The sequence below is a fragment of the Myxocyprinus asiaticus genome, chromosome 23, assembly GCF_019703515.2.
Source record: "Myxocyprinus asiaticus isolate MX2 ecotype Aquarium Trade chromosome 23, UBuf_Myxa_2, whole genome shotgun sequence".
Classification (NCBI taxonomy): domain Eukaryota; kingdom Metazoa; phylum Chordata; class Actinopteri; order Cypriniformes; family Catostomidae; genus Myxocyprinus; species Myxocyprinus asiaticus.
Window position 1 is genome coordinate 32,042,112 of NC_059366.1, and position 18,370 is coordinate 32,060,481.

General features: G+C 40.5%; 1 protein-coding gene across 1 annotated transcript in view; it reads left to right on the forward strand.

Moving 5' to 3' along the window:
* Positions 1–559: 559 nt before the first annotated feature.
* LOC127413793 (cytosolic 5'-nucleotidase 1A-like) overlaps positions 560–18,370 on the forward strand; it is a 73,227-nt gene continuing 55,416 nt past the window's right edge. The window contains exons 1-2 of the mRNA XM_051651211.1: positions 560–647; positions 3,605–3,658. Coding sequence (XP_051507171.1) covers positions 560–647; positions 3,605–3,658 — 142 coding nt within the window. The remainder of the gene's footprint in view (positions 648–3,604; positions 3,659–18,370) is intronic.

Sequence of the window (18,370 nt, forward strand, 5' to 3'; positions counted from 1 at the left end):
GTTTATTATCCCAGACCGCCATTCCCCATTCACAAGCATTCCCCCGAGAGGAGAGATACCACATAAACTACTTTGGCCTCCTCATTGGGGAATGAGGTTGGTTGGAGAGAAAATGCCAGTGAGCATTGGGATATAAAGGAGCGGCAGGACTAAGACTCACCAGAATATGGTGTCGGAGGGTTCAGACGGGGCTCATGAAACCTGGCTGGAGTAACAGCTGATGGAGGAATGGCTGTAGGAGGAACGACGGAGGTGGAAGTCATGTTGGTGGGACCAGTGCTGGGAGAGATGTGCAGATGTTGTAGTAGTGAAGTTATCTCAGCTATCCATTCCGCCATTTCCTCTAAAGCATGACTCGTCTGGTTTAGCTGACTCTGTTGATGTCCAAGAATCGCCCTGTTTGATGACAGAATCGTGCAGCAAGATATTCTCAGCTGGGTCCATTTCTGGCCAGATTGTTCTGTCAGCATACGTCAGAAAGACCCAAGGATGCGGTGAATGAAATAAGTTCAGTTTAGTGACAAGCACACAGGGCAAAACAGAATTAATCCACACAAAAATGGTGAGAGGGGGAGCAAACAGTCAATATGAAGATAAAGGTGACAATGCCGATCAATGTGGGCAGGAGCGATGGCAGCTGGAACCAGGTAATTAATCCAAGGGTAAACACAGTTCATATAATAATCCACAAGGTTAAATCCACAGGCAGGAGGTCCACACACCGGTATCTGCGGTGGGAACACACTGGGTAGAGGAAACGCAGGTAGAAATAAACTTACAGGACCAACAGGCTGGTGAGACTGTGATGCGAAACAAATTAACAATCTGGCACAGTGTACGGGAAATGCATGGGTATAAATAGGCAAGGAAAACAAGTGTCAGCTGGTGATGATTAACTCGTGAGCGACGTGAATGAGCGTTCCCAAGGAAACGCTAATCACACCACTCACGCATTAAAGGGAAACACACTAGGAAATACATAAACATGTATACACGCAGGAAAACACCAGGCAGACTCACCAGAACCATGACAGTGACAGAAAATTTAGCATATTTCTCTCTTCTGCCTTAATCCACTGATCTCTATTGTTTTCCCCCTCTCTTAGACAACCATGGAAATGTAATAGTGGATTTTTTTCTAGTGCTGTTGGAGCAATGGGAACACAATGTACCTCCACAGTAGTTTACTCTACTACAGTTTAATTCTGTGTCCAAACCTGGAAATGTGAAAAGGGTCTATTGTCATGACAACCGAGAGCCACTGACACAGTGTTTGCACTGATACAGAATTATGCACCCATTGAAAAAAGCTCCTATAAGTAACAACTGTATCTTTTTACTTTTTACAGTGTATACAGGTCAAAGCAGCAGTTTTGGAGAGACTATTTTGACTATTTAGGATTTATTACATCTTACTTTTACAAAGTAAGAACTATTGCTGCCAACTTGGAAATGTAAAGTATTCCTGAAATGCGCATTTCATTATGTTTATTTAATTTCATGGACATACATACCATATTAGCTACTTGAACAGCGTAGGTTATGATCATCTGGACATTTGCCGAGAAAGAAATGCACTGTAGAGAGTGGGCTTCTTGGAACTTTAAAGAGATGGCTTAACAAATTGTTTTATTTATTTAATAGTTTACTCACCCTCATGTTGTTCTAAACCCATTTAACTCTCTTTGTTGAACAAAAAAGATGTAAGGTAGAATGTTAGCCTCAGTCCCCATTCGCTTTCACTGTATGGAACAAACATGCAATAAAAGTGAATGGGGACTGATGCTAACATTCTGTCTACTGTCTTCTTTTTTTCTTTTTCTTTTTTTTTTAGATAGATAGAGAGAGAGAGAGAGAGAGAGAGAGAGAGAGAGAGAGAGAGAGAGAGAGAGAGAGAGGTGAACCATTCCTTTATTAGAAAACCCTTGTTATAGGATGATATTTTATATCTGGTTTATTTGCCCTAAACACATGCATACTCACTCAAGTCCTGTAACTGCAGTAGGGCTGAACCTCTGAGGTTTGTAAAAGGGCCTGTGTTTGCTGTCTGGATGCCCTCTGCCCTAGCATGGCATAACGAGGGTCTCCTGGGGGTCTTAAAGTGCTCTAAAGTGAGGCCTGTCTCTATTTCTCTCATGCACTCCACACCACTTTAAGACACTGTGTTGAGGAGGAGGGCGTGGCCGTGAGGATGCACACCTGGCGCTGAATTGCCCCAATCAGCAGGAGAGAGTTATAAGGAGGAGCCGAAGACACCAGAGAGAGAGAGAGAGGGAGACACACAGAGCTGTGTGCGTGTGTGTCTATCGATGTGTGTTTTGGTTATGCTGAAAAGCAGTTTTATGTTGTGTTTGGTTTATTAAAAGTATTTTTGGTTGATAACCCAGTTCCCGCTTCCTCCTTTCTGATGAACAAGAGGCTTTTGTCTGCCACAGACACCAGCAAGGAAAAGCACATTTATGACTTTTTTGGCCATTACTATGGTTCAAGATACGTAGGTCTGTTCCCTGTCACGAATACACAGTGTACTCATCAACAGAGAGTACCCACATAATCGTTTGTTATGACTAAAGGAATAGTTCATACAAAAATGAAAATTCTGTAATTATTTACTCCCCTAATCTTATTCCAAACCCATATGACTTTATTTCTTCTGTGAAACACAAAAGAAGATATTTTAAAGAATGCCACGGTCGCCGGTTTACATAAAATAGCAAAAATCAATTATATCATGTCGATAGCATTTAACCTCAATGGAGCATATTGGTTTGGAACAACATGATGGTGAGTAAATGATGATATAATTTTAATTTTTGTGTGAACTTTTCCTTAGCAGATGCTTCTAATAAAAAGTGACTTATCTGTTGACAAGCATTGCTTCATCTGCTGTCTCACCCAGCCGATAAAATATGAATCTAACAACAAATCTGGCCTTGCAATAACTTTCACCTTAGAAACACCAAATGGAATATGTTGTACAGAAGATGAGGCTACATGCAATGGGTCATGGATGGATGACTAAACTAATTCAGCATGCATGTTGTTAAATGGACAACAGTTACACTCACTAGGGTTTCAAAACCACCAGTCAAAGAGGCAAAAATGTCATGTTAAATGAATGCCTAATTAAAAACAAATCACCACAACAGCTGAATTGTGACTCAAACACTTCCTAGAGCCCACAGTTCTCAGCATATGATAGTCTTTTTGGGCTAGGGTCTCACAAAACTTGCCGATCATGTCGCGTTTGGCTTGTACAGTTCATCATGAGGTTCTCCGGGCTGTGGTTGGTTTATGCACACTTTGTAATGGTCAGAAGTGCATTAGTGATGTTTCTGGACAGAGGCAAAGAGACTGTAAGAGTGCAATACAGCTGTTTCTGCTTGGTTTGTTATGTTTGAAGTCTTTATGGCTGGCATTTCTGCCTGGGTTACTGTCAGTGAGATCTGTCAGCCACTGGCCTCGTTGTCCCTGACAACAAAGACTTGTAAACACTCGAGAACCCACCCACACTCTTCTTGAAAGAAAAAAAGAGCAAAGAACAAAGAGAGTTTAGCTCTGTTTTCTGTTACGACCTACTCTTTCTTTTCCATTCTTTGCTCAGGGTTCTCAGAGAGGGGTAATATAAACTTTGGAGGACAGCTTGTTGTCAAGCCAGGTGAGAGAGAGCTTTGTGCTCCAAGAGCTGTTTGTTGGACATTTAAAAAAATTGTAGAGATCTGAGTCCACATCCACACAAATCTGTTTTAGTTTGAAAACACGTTTTCAGTTTTCTAATGTCATTGCTTTACAAAGTATTAACCTTTACAAAAGGCAAATGCCAATCCAGTGTGGACGAGAGGATTAAACGTAGCAAAATCTATATGTTTTCATAGGGAAACCGATTGGGGAAGATCACACTGAACACGCTTTTAAGTTTTCCTATATAATCATGCGCTATATGGGCATCTTCCACTATTGCGTTAAACCTTGCTGTTTTTTCATCATCTCGCACAAGGAATGCCGTGGTTTTTTAGTTCAGTTTTCTGTGGAGGAAAATACTGTTCCAGCATTGATGAAAGGTATACTGTACATGTAGCAAAATCTTATTAGCGGCCATTCACAACGAGCGCATTTTTTTATTTCCGCTTGCTCTATTTTTTTATTGATTTCCTAAGTAAACATGCACTAGTTGGAAGTTTTGGACTGTTGCATCACAGTTTGTTTGTTTTTTTACGCAACCCATGCAGTAGCAGCATCTTTATCTAGAAGCAGTGGCAAGTTTAAAAGAACTTCAGCTGTTAAAAACACACTTTGAGTAACTTTGTTCTGCTTTCATGGTGCTGTGTCTAGCTTTTTAAGCGCAAGGACGTGTTCGGTGTGAATGGTCCCTCTGTGTGGATGTGGCCTGAGTGGACCTTGTTCATGTTGGAAACCTAATGGTGGACAAATGTTCTAATATCCTTCAAGCTGAATGCAAATATGCCATTAGTGGTTCAAGTAAATTTACAATACATTTTGCATTTGGCAGATTCTTTCATCCAATTAAGGGCATACGTTTTTACTCAGTATTTGTGTTTCATGGGAATCGATCCCATGACCTTGCTGCAGCTAGCACCATGCTCGACCAGTTACAGGAACTCATGCAGAGAGTAGATTATGCAATAACAAAAGGTCCAATGGCTGCAAATGCTCTTTATTGTCCTAAAACTGCAAACCAGTGCTGTGAGAAGCAGCACTCCACACTGATCAAGAAAAATGCTTGCAAATTAAGTATGATCATTAGCAGACAGTCTACAGAAGCAATATGCTGCCACTCCATACATTTTATTCACTTTTTTCTCCCTTTCTGAAACCCTTCTATTTCCACAAAAATGGACTATAGTACAGTAGCCTTTAATGAAACTTTTGTCTGCCAATGGATCAAATGAACATCATATGTAAACAAGGACATCATTAATGGTAACAAAAAAGCTCTAATGGAAGAAGAACAGACTAAACAAAAGTGTTCAGATAAATATACACCACTTATGTTGGCTCCTGGCAGACAATGGTCACAAATACCGGTCCCCTGAAAACAAACTTCAACCTCAAGCAAAAGACACAGCTACACTATTGATTCGGAATATGTCGAAGATTTATTTGGCATTGGTTAAGTGGGGTAGACAGATGTTTGCTATTGCAGTGTATGATGCTGCTGAAAGATTTGTCAAGTGTTGAGTTAGTGGTCTGTGTTTGGCTCAGAGTGCCATGTTTACAGTCCAGCATTATTGGTTCTGTTGTCTGGGACTGTAGAAATGTTTCTCGAATCATCCATCAACATGCAGGCCAGAGATTTATGTGAAAGTCTACAGATGCACATCAGGCAATGCCACAAACTGCTCTTGCCAAAAAGTCAATTTTACTGATAAACAAATACAAAATCCATAACGATGGCAACAATGACAGCTTTCTTGTAACATCAGACTCAGAGGGTCTGAAGTTGAGGATCTAAATGCAGCTTCAATATTTTTTTAATCCCCAAATCCCCAAAAACCATGAAACTTAAAACAATGACAATGACTCACCAAACATTTCAGCCAACAAAGAACAAGTATTGGCAAAGACAAAGAGTTTATAGAAAGGTGCTGGGCTGGTTGAAAGCATAGACTCGGGACAGATTATGGTGGTAAATTGGCAACTGGAGCAGATCACGGTGGTGGCTATTGTTTTTTTGCACCAATCACACGAGTCGTAAATGCCATGTGAATACTTACTCTGAAATGGAATTGGGAACCAAGACCTGTCCTTTTTTTTATTTTTTTTTTATATATATATATATATATATATATATATATATATATATATATATATATATATATATATATATATATATATGAGAACCAAATGATTTTCATGACTTTCGGTTTTGTTAGCGGTTCTTGAACATGCATTCTTCTGGACAGGAAACAATGCTAAAATAATCCAACAGGGTTTTTTTAAAAAACATTATTATACCATTCTGTGGCACTGCAACACCAGTATTGAATCAGCAGCATGATGAAGCCAGTTCTTCTGAATCTACACTACAAAACACATTGCCCCACCACCTGAATGAATGACTCTTGTCAGCCAGTTCTTTTTAGCAAATGAAAAACTTACTGAACAACAAGTCATTCATTCGCTATGTCCGAATTGAAAAAAGAATTATTGTGAATTATTATATTTTATGCGTTCTTATGGCTTGTGAGACTTAAATCACAGTAATTACCAGATGGTTGTTGATGTGACAGTGTGTTGTTGATACACACTCTGAGATTTGTTGTAATTAGCGGCATTTGATTAAAAATAATGAATTAATAAAATATCTTAATTAAAAAAGTCTGTGTAAGCATACCTTTAGGAAAAATCTGTTCTGCTAAAATATGAAATTAACTCCTAATTTGGTAAAAGGCTGCTGAGGGCAGTAAATCTAATAATAATTGCATTTCTTATTTCCAAATATTTCATTCTGGTAAGTACTAAAAGAATTATAAATGGAACTATTAAGTTACCAGAATCATTAAATTCCTTACAATTCCAATCCTACATCCTTAGGTCCCGAGGACACTGATAGGCTGATGGAACACAGTCCCAAGTCCTTCAATAGCTCAGACAGGGTATATTTGAATCTTTTAAGAGGCAAAAAGGTCACTGGCACAGCAGTTACTATAATATAATAAAATATTTGCAATTTAAATGTACCTTGCAACAACAACAACAAAATGTCATAATACATGGTTACCTTTGAATGATCATTATCAGTCAAACCCTGACTGCTTGGCTCCAGGATGGATTATGGGAGATTATTTGGCTCAAAGGCATTTGTGGGCCATGACCTGGATGGTGGCTCCAGCTCAGGGGCAGACCTGGATTTAATCGATTTTGCCAAACCAAAATGATAGATTGGCCAATCTTTCCCCAGTCAAAGCAAGTTGGCCAGTTCACAAAATAGTCTGGTGTGTTCCTCTATAAAGTAAGCGCATTGAAAGTTACATTTCCACTGCTTTCAAAGCACTCTGTAACATTGGACTTTGAGAGCAATGATGATTATCTAAATGGAGCTTTCGTATTTATTTTAAAACAAGTTATGAGAACCAAAAAACCATGAAACGTACAAAATGACATTACCTCACCAAACATTACAGCCAACCAAGGACAAGGCCCGACAAAGCCAAGGGCAAATAAGACAGCTATACTGTACATACTGTACAAATATAAGAGTAATTAACAAACAAGAAACACCTGGGTGAAATCAACGGAGGGATCAAGGATGAGACAAAACAAGAACATGGAATCAAGAACTTCAAAATAAGAGCCATTAAATTAAACAGAACAAGAGAAACATGAAAACATTGTAATATGTATTTACTATAAACATGGATAAATCACTCAAGCAAAAGGTTTAAGCAAAACTGACAGAAGTAATCCTCCCTGTATCTGCTCTCCAGAATTCCATTTTTTATTATTATTTCTTTTAAACTCTTCTTTATATATATATATACTTGGGGAAAATGTTGCATGGTGAGGATATCTTCAAAAATAATGCCATAAATAGTTTTCATTTATCAATTAACATCATACAAAGTCCAAATTTAGGCTGTCTCAATTGCTTCTGTCTCTTCTTGTAATCCCAGACTGACTCAATATTCAGTGGGGGACTCTGTGGGGACCATGCCATCTGTTGCAGGGCTCCCTTTCTTCTATTCTATTCTATTCTATTTGCAAAAGAAATATTTGGGAGTCTAAAAAGTATATTTCCTATTGACACACTAAAGCTGGAAATATAAAAAACCATCTTAAGACAAATGTTTTTGTGAAGCATCTTATGTGCCAATGACTTTTGCACAGTACTGTATATATATATACACAGTACTCTGCAAAAGTTTTAGGCACTTGGGGAAAATGTTGCATGGTGAGGATGTCTTCAAAAATACACACTATTTTTTTTTTCTTCACATTTTAGAATAATAGTAAAGTCATCAAAACTATGGAATAACATAAATGGAACTATGGGAATTATGTTGTGACTAAACAAAATCCAAAATAAATCAAACCTGTGTTATATTTTAGCATCTTCAAAGTAGTCACCCTTTGCCTAGAATTTGCAGACATGTACTCTTGACATTTTCTCAACAAACTTCTTGAGGTATCTCCCTGGGATGCTTTTTAAACAGTATTGAAGGAGTTCCCATCTATGTTGGGCACTAATTGGCTGCTTTTCTTTATTATTTGGTCCAAGTCATCAATTTCAATCAAATTTTTTTTATTTTTTCTTTATTAAATTTTAGCTTTATAATGAAATAAATTAATATGATGGCACAAATATATTTATGTCTACAAAATTAATTTCAAACATTTAAGCATACGCCTTCAGATCAAAAGATTTTTAAGATCATGAGAAACATTTCAGTGAAGTGTTTCAAAACTGTTGACCGGTAGTATATATATATTGTAATGAAGAGTCAACGGAGTTGAGATCCATGTGCAGCTTTTAATAATAATAAACGTAATAATACAGACAGGCAGGGGTCAATTATCAGCGGCAGTAATATCAAAGGCAGTCCAGAGGGGTATACAATAAACAGGCAAGCGGTCGGGGCAGGCGACAGACAATCACAGGTTATTTCCAGGTAAACAAGGCAGTAATAGTAGGCATTCAGCAACGGATGGAAAACAGGGTGAAACAGTCCAGGATAATACACAGAAAATACAATAACCTCAGAAAATGCTCATAAATGTCAGCCAGGGCAAAACAAGACTTCGCAATGATAGAGAGTGAGAGTGAGACTTAAATAGCTGAGTAGATGAGAAACAGCTGAGTAGGTAATCAGTGACAGGTTCGGGGATTATGGGAAATGGAGTCCAGAGAGTTGAAGTCAATCCCCAGGTGATGGAGCCCTCTGGGGGTGAGAGGGAGGAACAACAAAGGTGGGATTCATGACAGAGACCCCGCCCCCCCCGCGAGCAGCTCCTGAAGGGAGGAGGCAGGTGACGCCGGGGTCCAAAGAAACCAGGGCAGATCAGGTAGATGACCAGGGAACCCAGAGCAGATCAGGCAGATGGCCAGGAGACCAAGGGAGCCAGATCAGATCAGGCAGACAGCCAGGAGACCAAGGGAGCCAGAGCAGACCAGGCAGATGGCCATGAGACCAGGGATACCAGAGCAGGTCAGGTGGATAGCCAGGAAACCAAGGGAGCCAGAGCAGACCAGGTGGACGGCCATGAGACCAGGGATACCAGAGCAAGTCAGGTGGACGGCCAGGAGACCAAGGGAGCCAGAGCAGACCAGGTGGATGGCCATGAGACCAGGGATACCAGAGCAGGTCAGGTGGACAGCCAGGAAACCAAGGGAGCCAGAGCAGACCAGGCAGATGGCCATGAGACCAGGGATACCAGAGCAGGTCAGGCAGACTGCCAGGAGTCCCAGGAGACCAGAGCAGATCAAGCAGATGGCCAGAAGATCCAGAAGACCAGAACAGATCAAGCGGATGGCCAGGAGACCCAGAAGACCAGAGCGGATCAGGCGGATGGCCATGAGACCAAGGGGACCAGAGCAAATCAGGCAGACGGCCAGGAGACCCAGAAGACCAGAGCAGATCACGTGGACGACCAGGAAACCCAGAAGACCAGAGCGGATCAGGCGGTTGGCCAGGAAACCCAGGAGGCCATCTCAGGGTAGGGAATGGATCAGAAGACCTGGTTGACGACAACAGAGCTGAAAAAGGGTCAGAAGCCCTAGGTGGTGACCCCAGATTGGAGACTGAAGCCATGGAAGACTCTAAGTACTAGCCTCACATATACCTCCCACGTGTAGTCTCCGGAGTCTGGCAATTCCCTCCACTGGCGTGCTGTGAGTCCGATCCAGTATATGGATTTCAGAGCAGCATCATCAAAACCAGTGTGGGTGGCAACGGTGGAAAAGAAATGGGAGTTCACTTGTTTATTGATAAGTTCACCTGGCTTAGTTGAACGAAGAATGCTGCTAGATCCATGGTGTGGTGAATTGTTCTTGATGAGGCCGGGTGTGCCGCTGGGTTCGATGAAGGAGTTGAGACCTCATTGGTTAGCTGAAAAAGCCGCTGGATCAGTTTGTGGTGAAGTCTTCTGTAATGAAGAGTCAACGGAGTTGAGATCCATGTGCAGCTTTTAATAATAATAAACGTAGTAATACAGACAGGCAGGGGTCAATCATCAGTAGTAGTAATATCAAAGGCAGTCCAGAGGGGTATACAATAAACAGGCAAGTGGTCGGAGCAGGCGGCAGACAATGACAGGTTATTTCCAGGTAAACAAGGCAGTAATAGTAGGCAGGAAGCAATGGATCGAAAACAGGGTGAAACAATCCAGGATAATACACAGAAAATACAATAACTTCAGAAAACGCTCAGAAATGTCAGCCAGGGCAAAACAAGACTTCGCAATGATAGAGAGTGAGAGTGAAACTTAAATAGCTGAGTAGATGAGAAACAGCTGAGCAGGTAATCAGTGACAGGTATGGGGATTATGGGAAATGGAGTCCAGAGAGTTAAAGTCAATCCCCAGGTGATGGAGCCCTCTGGTGGTGAGTGGGAGGAACAACAAAGGCGGGATTCATGACATATATATATATATATATATATATATATATATATATATATATATATATATATATATATATATATACACTATATTGCCAAAAGTATTCGCTCACCCATCCAAATAATTGAATTCAGGTGTTCCAATCACTTCCATGGCCACAGGTGTATAAAATGAAGCACCTAGGCATGCAGACTGCTTCTACAAACATTTGTGAAAGAATGGGCCGCTCTCAGGATCTCAGTGAATTCCAGCGTGGTACTGTGATAGGATGCCACCTGTGCTACAAGTCCAGTCGTGAAATTTCCTCGCTACTAAATATTCCACAGTCAACTGTCAGTGGTATTATAACAAAGTGGAAGCGATTGGGAATGACAGCAACTCAGCCACGAAGTGGTAGGCCACGTAAAATTACAGAGCGGGGTCAGCGGATGCTGAGGCGCATAGTGCGCAGAGGTCGCCAACTTTCTGCAGAGTCAATCGCTACAGACCTCCAAAGTTCAAGTGGCCTTCAGATTAGCTCAAGAACAGTGAGTAGAGAGCTTCATGGAATGGGTTTCCATGGCCGAGCAGCTGCATCCAAGCCATACATCACCAAGTGCAATGCAAAGCGTCGGATGCAGTGGTGTAAAGCACGCCGCCACTGGACTCTAGAGCAGTGGAGACGCGTTCTCTGGAGTGACGAATCACACTTCTCCATCTGGCAATCTGATGGACGAGTCTGGGTTTGGCAGTTGCCAGGAGAACGGTACTTGTCTGACTGCATTGTGCCAACTGTGAAGTTTGGTGGAGAGGGGATTATGGTGTGGGGTTGTTTTCAGGAGCTGGGCTTAGCCCCTTAGTTCCAGTGAAAGGAACTCTGAATGCTTCAGCATACCAAGAGATTTTGGACAATTCCATGCTCCCAACTTTGTGGGAACAGTTTGGGGATGGCCCCTTCCTGTTCCAACATGACTGTGCACCAGTGCACAAAGCAAGGTCCATAAAGACATGGATGAGCGAGTTTGGTGTGGAAGAACTTGACTGGCCTGCACAGAGTCCTGACCTCAACCCGATAGAGCAACTTTGGGATGAATTAGAGCGAAGACTGCGAGCCAGGCCTTCTCGTCCAACATCAGTGTCTGACCTCACAAATGCACTTCTGGAAGAATGGTCAAAAATTCCCATAAACACACTCCTAAACCTTGTGGAAAGCCTTTCCAGAAGAGTTGAAGCTGTTATAGGTGCAAAGGGTGGGCCGATGTCATATTAAACCCTATGGATTAAGAATGGGATGTCACTTAAGTTCATATGCGTCTAAAGGCAGATGAGCGAATACTTTTGGCAATATAGTGTATATATGATCATTTTTTGTTTACTTGATTGCAACTTGATCTCAATGCACATGAACAGTTTGCACACATACAGGGAACCTGAGTATTTGGCAGGCATCTAAACATTAATACTGAGTTTTGAAGAAATATTTTCAAAAATATGATGAATCCAAAAGAACAAAAGTAGTTTGTTCCTCAACAAATCTAAACCCATGATGAATAGATCATCTGTTACTCAGAGAAGGCAGAAAGCTTCTGAGCTATGTAAACCTTCCCTCGAAGGCAGCACTTTACTGACAAGAAGAAATTAAGATAAATTACTAAATTAACATTCTAAAAAATAATCACACTATTCTGAAATCCTCAGCAAAAATAAATGAAACAACTGACTACATTCGAAGCTTTTCTCCTTGCAATTTCATCAGGAAAATTGAAAGTGCTTCGTAAATGATGAGAGATCCAATTCCTCGAGCATTTAATCATGGATTAACAGGAAATATTTTCTTCATTTATCATTTTCGGCCGAGGAAAATAAAGGTGCATCTTTGAGGTGAAGGAGGAGAATGCGCTCTCTCCTGAAAACATGCAGTCACTGACAGATGAGCATGCTTCAATTCACATTTCTCTGATCTCGTCAAGCTGTTGATGTGAAACTTTAGACAGCCCGACAGTGTTTTAACGTAATCACCACACTTAGAGAGGTGTAAGTGGCCCCCTCCTCCGCCACTATCCATCAGTCCAAATCTCTCCATCCGTCTCTCTCCTGGGAGGTCGTCCCTACTCCTCTTTCTCTGCTGCCTCCCTACACTCTCTCGTCACCTCATCCATCTCTCTCAGGTAAGCTGATCGCACACTGCCCTGCTCATCTCTCCAGAGTGATGGGGGAGATTGGGGGGGCGTTGAAGGCATATGTTTTTTTTTCTCTTCATATTCATACGGAGGCCACAGCAAGCTGGGCTATTTTCTTAACGCTCCCTTTCAACACTATAAGGATTTACAGTGACACATACACAGTAATTTAGAGAGAGAGCGAGAGAGAGAGAAGAGAAAATGAGTGACATAACGAAAGAGAGAGATTAGGATATGAAATAAAGAGAAAAGAATAAGAGAAAATGCACAAATAGAGCAGAACGCAGGTGTCTCGAGATGCGTTTTTAACAGCTGAAGTTCTTTTTAACTTGACACTGCTTATAAAACATTGTGGTGCTCCTGTGTGAGATGCTGAAGAAACAGTGTGGCATGGCACAACGTTCAAAGACGTCCATCTAGCGCATGTTTACATAGGAAAACAATTGAAAAACAGCCTGAACGTGTAAAAAAAAAAAAAAAATGTCTCGTCTCTGTTCCCATTGTATTATTTGTGTCTGAACCACATTGAACCACAGCTATCCAAAACATACTTTGTGTGCCAAGATGCGAAGAATGAGAGCTGATTTAAGACAAGAGTTTGGAAAACCACTTTCACACCAGCCAAACACACCAAACTATGACATTTAAATGAACTAGGCCACACCAAAAGTTCTAGTGTGAAAAGTCCTTTATAATAACAGGAATCAGGAAAGACATGTTCTGACTGTGTAGAGGAATCATGATGAACGAAAAACATCTAAACTAATCAATTCTTCAGAAAAAAGTTTAATTTAAACTTTCATTACTGAAAGCTATGTTCCAGGTAAAGCAGTTGCCACTGTAACTTTTCCATCAGAATGCAACAGATTTATATATACTTCTTATCTGGGGCTCATGTCTGTTTCATAAACAACAAAAACATTGTCTGTTGTAGATAATACTCTGAATTATTGTATGTTACACATTTATGAGTTTTTGTTTTTATAAAATGGTTTAATTACTCCATGAGATAAGATTATTCCCTGAGGACACAGTAATTTGCAGTAATTGATGGTTTCTCAAACTATGGGAAAGGATGCCCTCAGCTGGTGGTTGGAAAGGACGTGTTCTTAGCACTGCAGCCCACTGTGCACTTACATCAACATCATCAGTTACTTTTAAGCTTTGCACAAAACTAAAAAGGCAAAGCTGGGATGAATAGCCTGATTATACATTTGGTGTTGAAGTTTGATTGATGATAATGACATAAAATGACAGGGAGCAGATTTATAGTGCTGTTAAGATGCTATACCATTGAAAATGCACCACTACGTAGTTGACCTTGACTAACAGGGTGCAGGGGACTCCACACATCCAGCTTTCTCTCTGCATAAATAACTGTTGGCAGCCTGATTTCCTCTATAGATATTAGGGGATTCCAAATATTTGAAGGTGAAGTTTGTGCCGAAATCCCACTCAGCTTCACATAAAAAGAACTTCTATGTTAACTTTGATCTCATCATATCAAAATGGCAAGAACAACATTAAGCGACCATGCCAAGACATACAGGAGTGTGGTCAGTGAAGAGCATGGCCTTCTGTACCAACTTCGACTGGTCATCTACCACCTGTAGGACGCGTTGCCCTCGCGTTGGTCCACGACACTGGAAGCATTTTCCATCCCAACATTCATCTGGTTGATGCCAGGCTCTCTTGGGGTCCATTACAAGCTACATTAACATGCTCATTCACACGGCACCAGCCGCAAGCCTCCACTGAGCCACTGATGCAAGGGAATGCATTAAAAAGAGATACTCATTAAAGAAGCATTACCCCACAACCAGAAGCCTGAAATACCATTGAGAGAGAAAAAGAAAAATGGAGAGAAAGAGTGAGATTGAAAGAAAGAACGAAAGCATGCTACATGCTTCTGTGTGGTGGATACCAGGCGCTGGGGCTCATGCCAGACTGCAAATTTATTAAGATGTTTTAAATGTTTAGGTAAGGGGTGGTGATTCTCCTTGCCCATGCCTCCTTGTTTTTGTCTCCAGTGCCTAGTGTCCAATTTGAGTGCTATTTCAAATACAGGAAAATGTCTACAAGCAATACGAAAAAGAAAATTCTCTCATTATTTACTCACTCTCATGTTATTCCAAATTTTGCTTTCTGTAATCTTGAAGAATCTTCACACAGGTTTTTTTTTTTTTTTTTAGGGCTGTGTATCGATAACAAAAATAACTAATTAACTGTACAGTTTTCTGTGATTAATCGCGATTAATCACGATTAAATTATGCTATATGATACATTACAACAAACATAAAAAAAAAAATCATCAAAAATATATTTGCTTTATACTTTGTCACAAAGAACTTGCATGAAATTGGTTATTTGTTATTTATTTTAATTCTTTAAATATGTACAGGTTTTTTTGAGGTTAGAGTTAATTAGAGAAGAATTATTATACAGTATATGCCATAAAATCAGTGGACATGCTGTAATTACAATTTGGGCAAAATCTTCTGCCGTTTTACAGTGGAATTATTTTTAATAATAGCATCAAATGGGCAGATTCAATTAATATAAAACTTTATTGGCAAGAACTTAAGTGTACGTTGCCAATGCATTATTAGACACTATACATACTGTAAATAATATTATATATATATATAAACCAAAAACATATGAAATGCTGAAGTTTGTTTGCTGAAGTTTAAAATCTCAAAACTATTATTTTCTTTGGCTGCCTTTCAGTCTCTTCAAGTATACTGGCTGCAGCTTGCTGAACGGTCCTGCTCAGTCTCCATAGCACACACACTGGGTCTCTCTTTCGTGGTGTCGCTTTTGACACTGGTTAAGATGAAAGTGAGCATGCTCTTTCGGGCAATGCAATGAGATATGGAAGCTTGCCCATGTCTCTCGCAGGCCTGGTTCGCCGCTTGCGGGTAAAGTCTCCATTCTCTGTACAGTAAATCCGCTCCCGTGTTTATTATGCCTGGGACGCACGTTGCGCGTGATGAAATTTTGAGAGAGAAGAGCCACTTGATTTTGGTCTGTTCCTCACACAAAGCTATGGTATTGTTCAGAAGTCCAGTGTTTACATTTTCAGAAGTGTGACTAGTTAAGCTATTTTCACAATAGGGTTGCTTTTCCAGTAACAACCTACATTTTCCAATGAGTAGTGCTGTGGCATCACAAAACGCTACAACTGTCACATTGTACAGACCATTTCAAGGACGTAAACTATAAAAAAGGAAAAAGAATGCTAATGCACATGTCTTGCTTTGAATCATTTCAGGTAGCGGCATTTTTATAACCCAGAACTGTCAAAATATCATGACTAACGCATACTTTTAGAGTCTAGCTAAAACAGAACAGGAGATATTTGCAAAACTGAAAATAAACAATGTGGTGTCATTACTTTGTCAACAAATTTTCAAGAACATCAAGAAATCAGGGATTGGGCAAAAGCGAGTAAAATAGTATCGCAACCAGACAATGTTTATAAGGTGAATATTAGATGGAGGTTTTATGAGTAAAATGTACATGCCTAACATAAAACTTCAACCTAAACCTAACCCATAGTGTCCAAAAACAAAATGTGAAATGAACAGCACATTTTCTGAAGCAACCACATAATCTTGTATCACTTCTATGACGCTCTCATCTGCATGACGATTCTGTTCCATTGAAATAATAACATAACATATTGGTCTAGAATGATGTACGGGTGAGTAAATAATGACAGAATTTTCATTTTTGGGTGAACTATACTCAAATATATGCCAATCAGAGCCTTCCTCTGACCCGAGTCATACTGAACTTCACAGACTGCTCCTCATCTTCAACATCACTTTTTGAAAAACATGTGAAACACTGTGCTGAAGCCCCTGTTGAACTGGGGACACTTCATATGCCCATCGGGGGCCACAGCTTTTGAAAACACAGCTGCCTAAGAGGACAGACACATGTGGCGTGTGTGTCTCCACAGATTCCCAGGAGACAGAATTCAGCTGCCACACACAGCCCCAGACGGCAACATTGTTTGTGCTGTTTGCTTGCCGATCACAAGGATTCCACATACTGAGACTTCAGAGGACACAACCGAATCGTCTGCTTCTCTGGATCAGCAGATGGGAGAAGCATTTCTTTATTTGCTTACTTTTTTTAATCTGTTCAAGGATGGCATAGTGGGGGGTTTCAAGCCAGCGTCACATGATTGGAATTATCAGAATGGAGGTTGTTGGATCACCAGTCCTGCATTTTCTCCTTCTTTAAAGGGATGGTTTAACCAAAAATGAAAATTCTGTCATCTTTCATTCACTCTCATGTTGTTTCAAATCGGTATGGCTTTCTTTATTCTGTGGAACACAAAAAGGAGATGTTAGGCAGTATGTCTCAGTCACCATTCACTTTCATTGCATCTTTTTCCATTCAATAAAAGGAAATGGTGATTGAAGCTGTTATTCTGCCTAACATCTACTTTTGTGCTCCACAGAAGAAAGTCATACTGTACGGTTTCTGAACATTCCTGAATTTACATTTTTGGGTGAACTATCCTTATAAAGGTAAAGTGTCTAAAATAATTTCTGAGCCATTAGCGTCACCAAATAGAACTGCAAAAATAATGACTCCCATGTCTTTCATTGTTTGGACAAATAGGTAGCCTCCCTACAAACTTACAGCATTGGTTCAGCCAGTGTTGTTAAATCCGGTTCAGTTGGGTCATAAAAACAAATTCAGTTTTATGACGCTAATGGTACAGAAATTGCACACTTCACCTTTAACACTGACTGCCCCTTAAAAACTCAGAATCAACATACCTAACAAATGAACGGTGAAATAAGCAGGGCACGGTTAAGCAAGCACAATGTTCCGGGGAACATGGCAAAGAACCGTTAAAACACACCTGCACTAAGTCATTAATTATGATCCACGTTACTTGATGATCTTTGCTAACTGGCTGTCAGGCTCAAAATCACTCATGATAAATGCATCCCTAGAGCTTCAGTTCTGAAGTCAGGCTATTAGCCATCACACCAGGCGTAAGCTCTAGACTATCAATCAGGGATTTTGTGAGAGAAAAAAAAGCACTTCAGTCAAGGTACATTCTAGTTCAAGTTCATGTTCACAAATGGCTGCAAGAACCCAGCACACACTGAGGTCTATGCAGGAGCAAAAGCCTCCCAGCAGATAATATTAACAAACACAGAGCTGACCCTGTTGACCTCTATGCCCCATGTCACTTCCCTTAGGGAGCAGGAAGTAATTTTTTCCTAATTCATTTACTCACCTGCTTCTGCCTCAACTACGTGATGGCTGTTTTTTTCATTCAACTGAAACAGCAAAGCCAACTCTTAAAACATAAAGTTTATGTTTATTCAGCTTCCCTTCATCGTAGTCGGCCCATGTGAAGTTGCTGTGGCAGTGGGCCACATGATGCCTGAGGCAGAGTGGCACTCAAAGAGGCCCACAGCTGCCAGAGCCCATACCAACCCCCGAACAGGCCCTGCTGGAACGGCAGAGAAAACAACGGTTCCATGGAGAGCAAGGATTAAGAAAACATACACAGAAGATCTTTGAAGTAGTGCGAGTCCTTGCCGATGGGTAGCTATAAGAAAAGAGAGGGAAACATTGTGAAACACATAAAAGACAG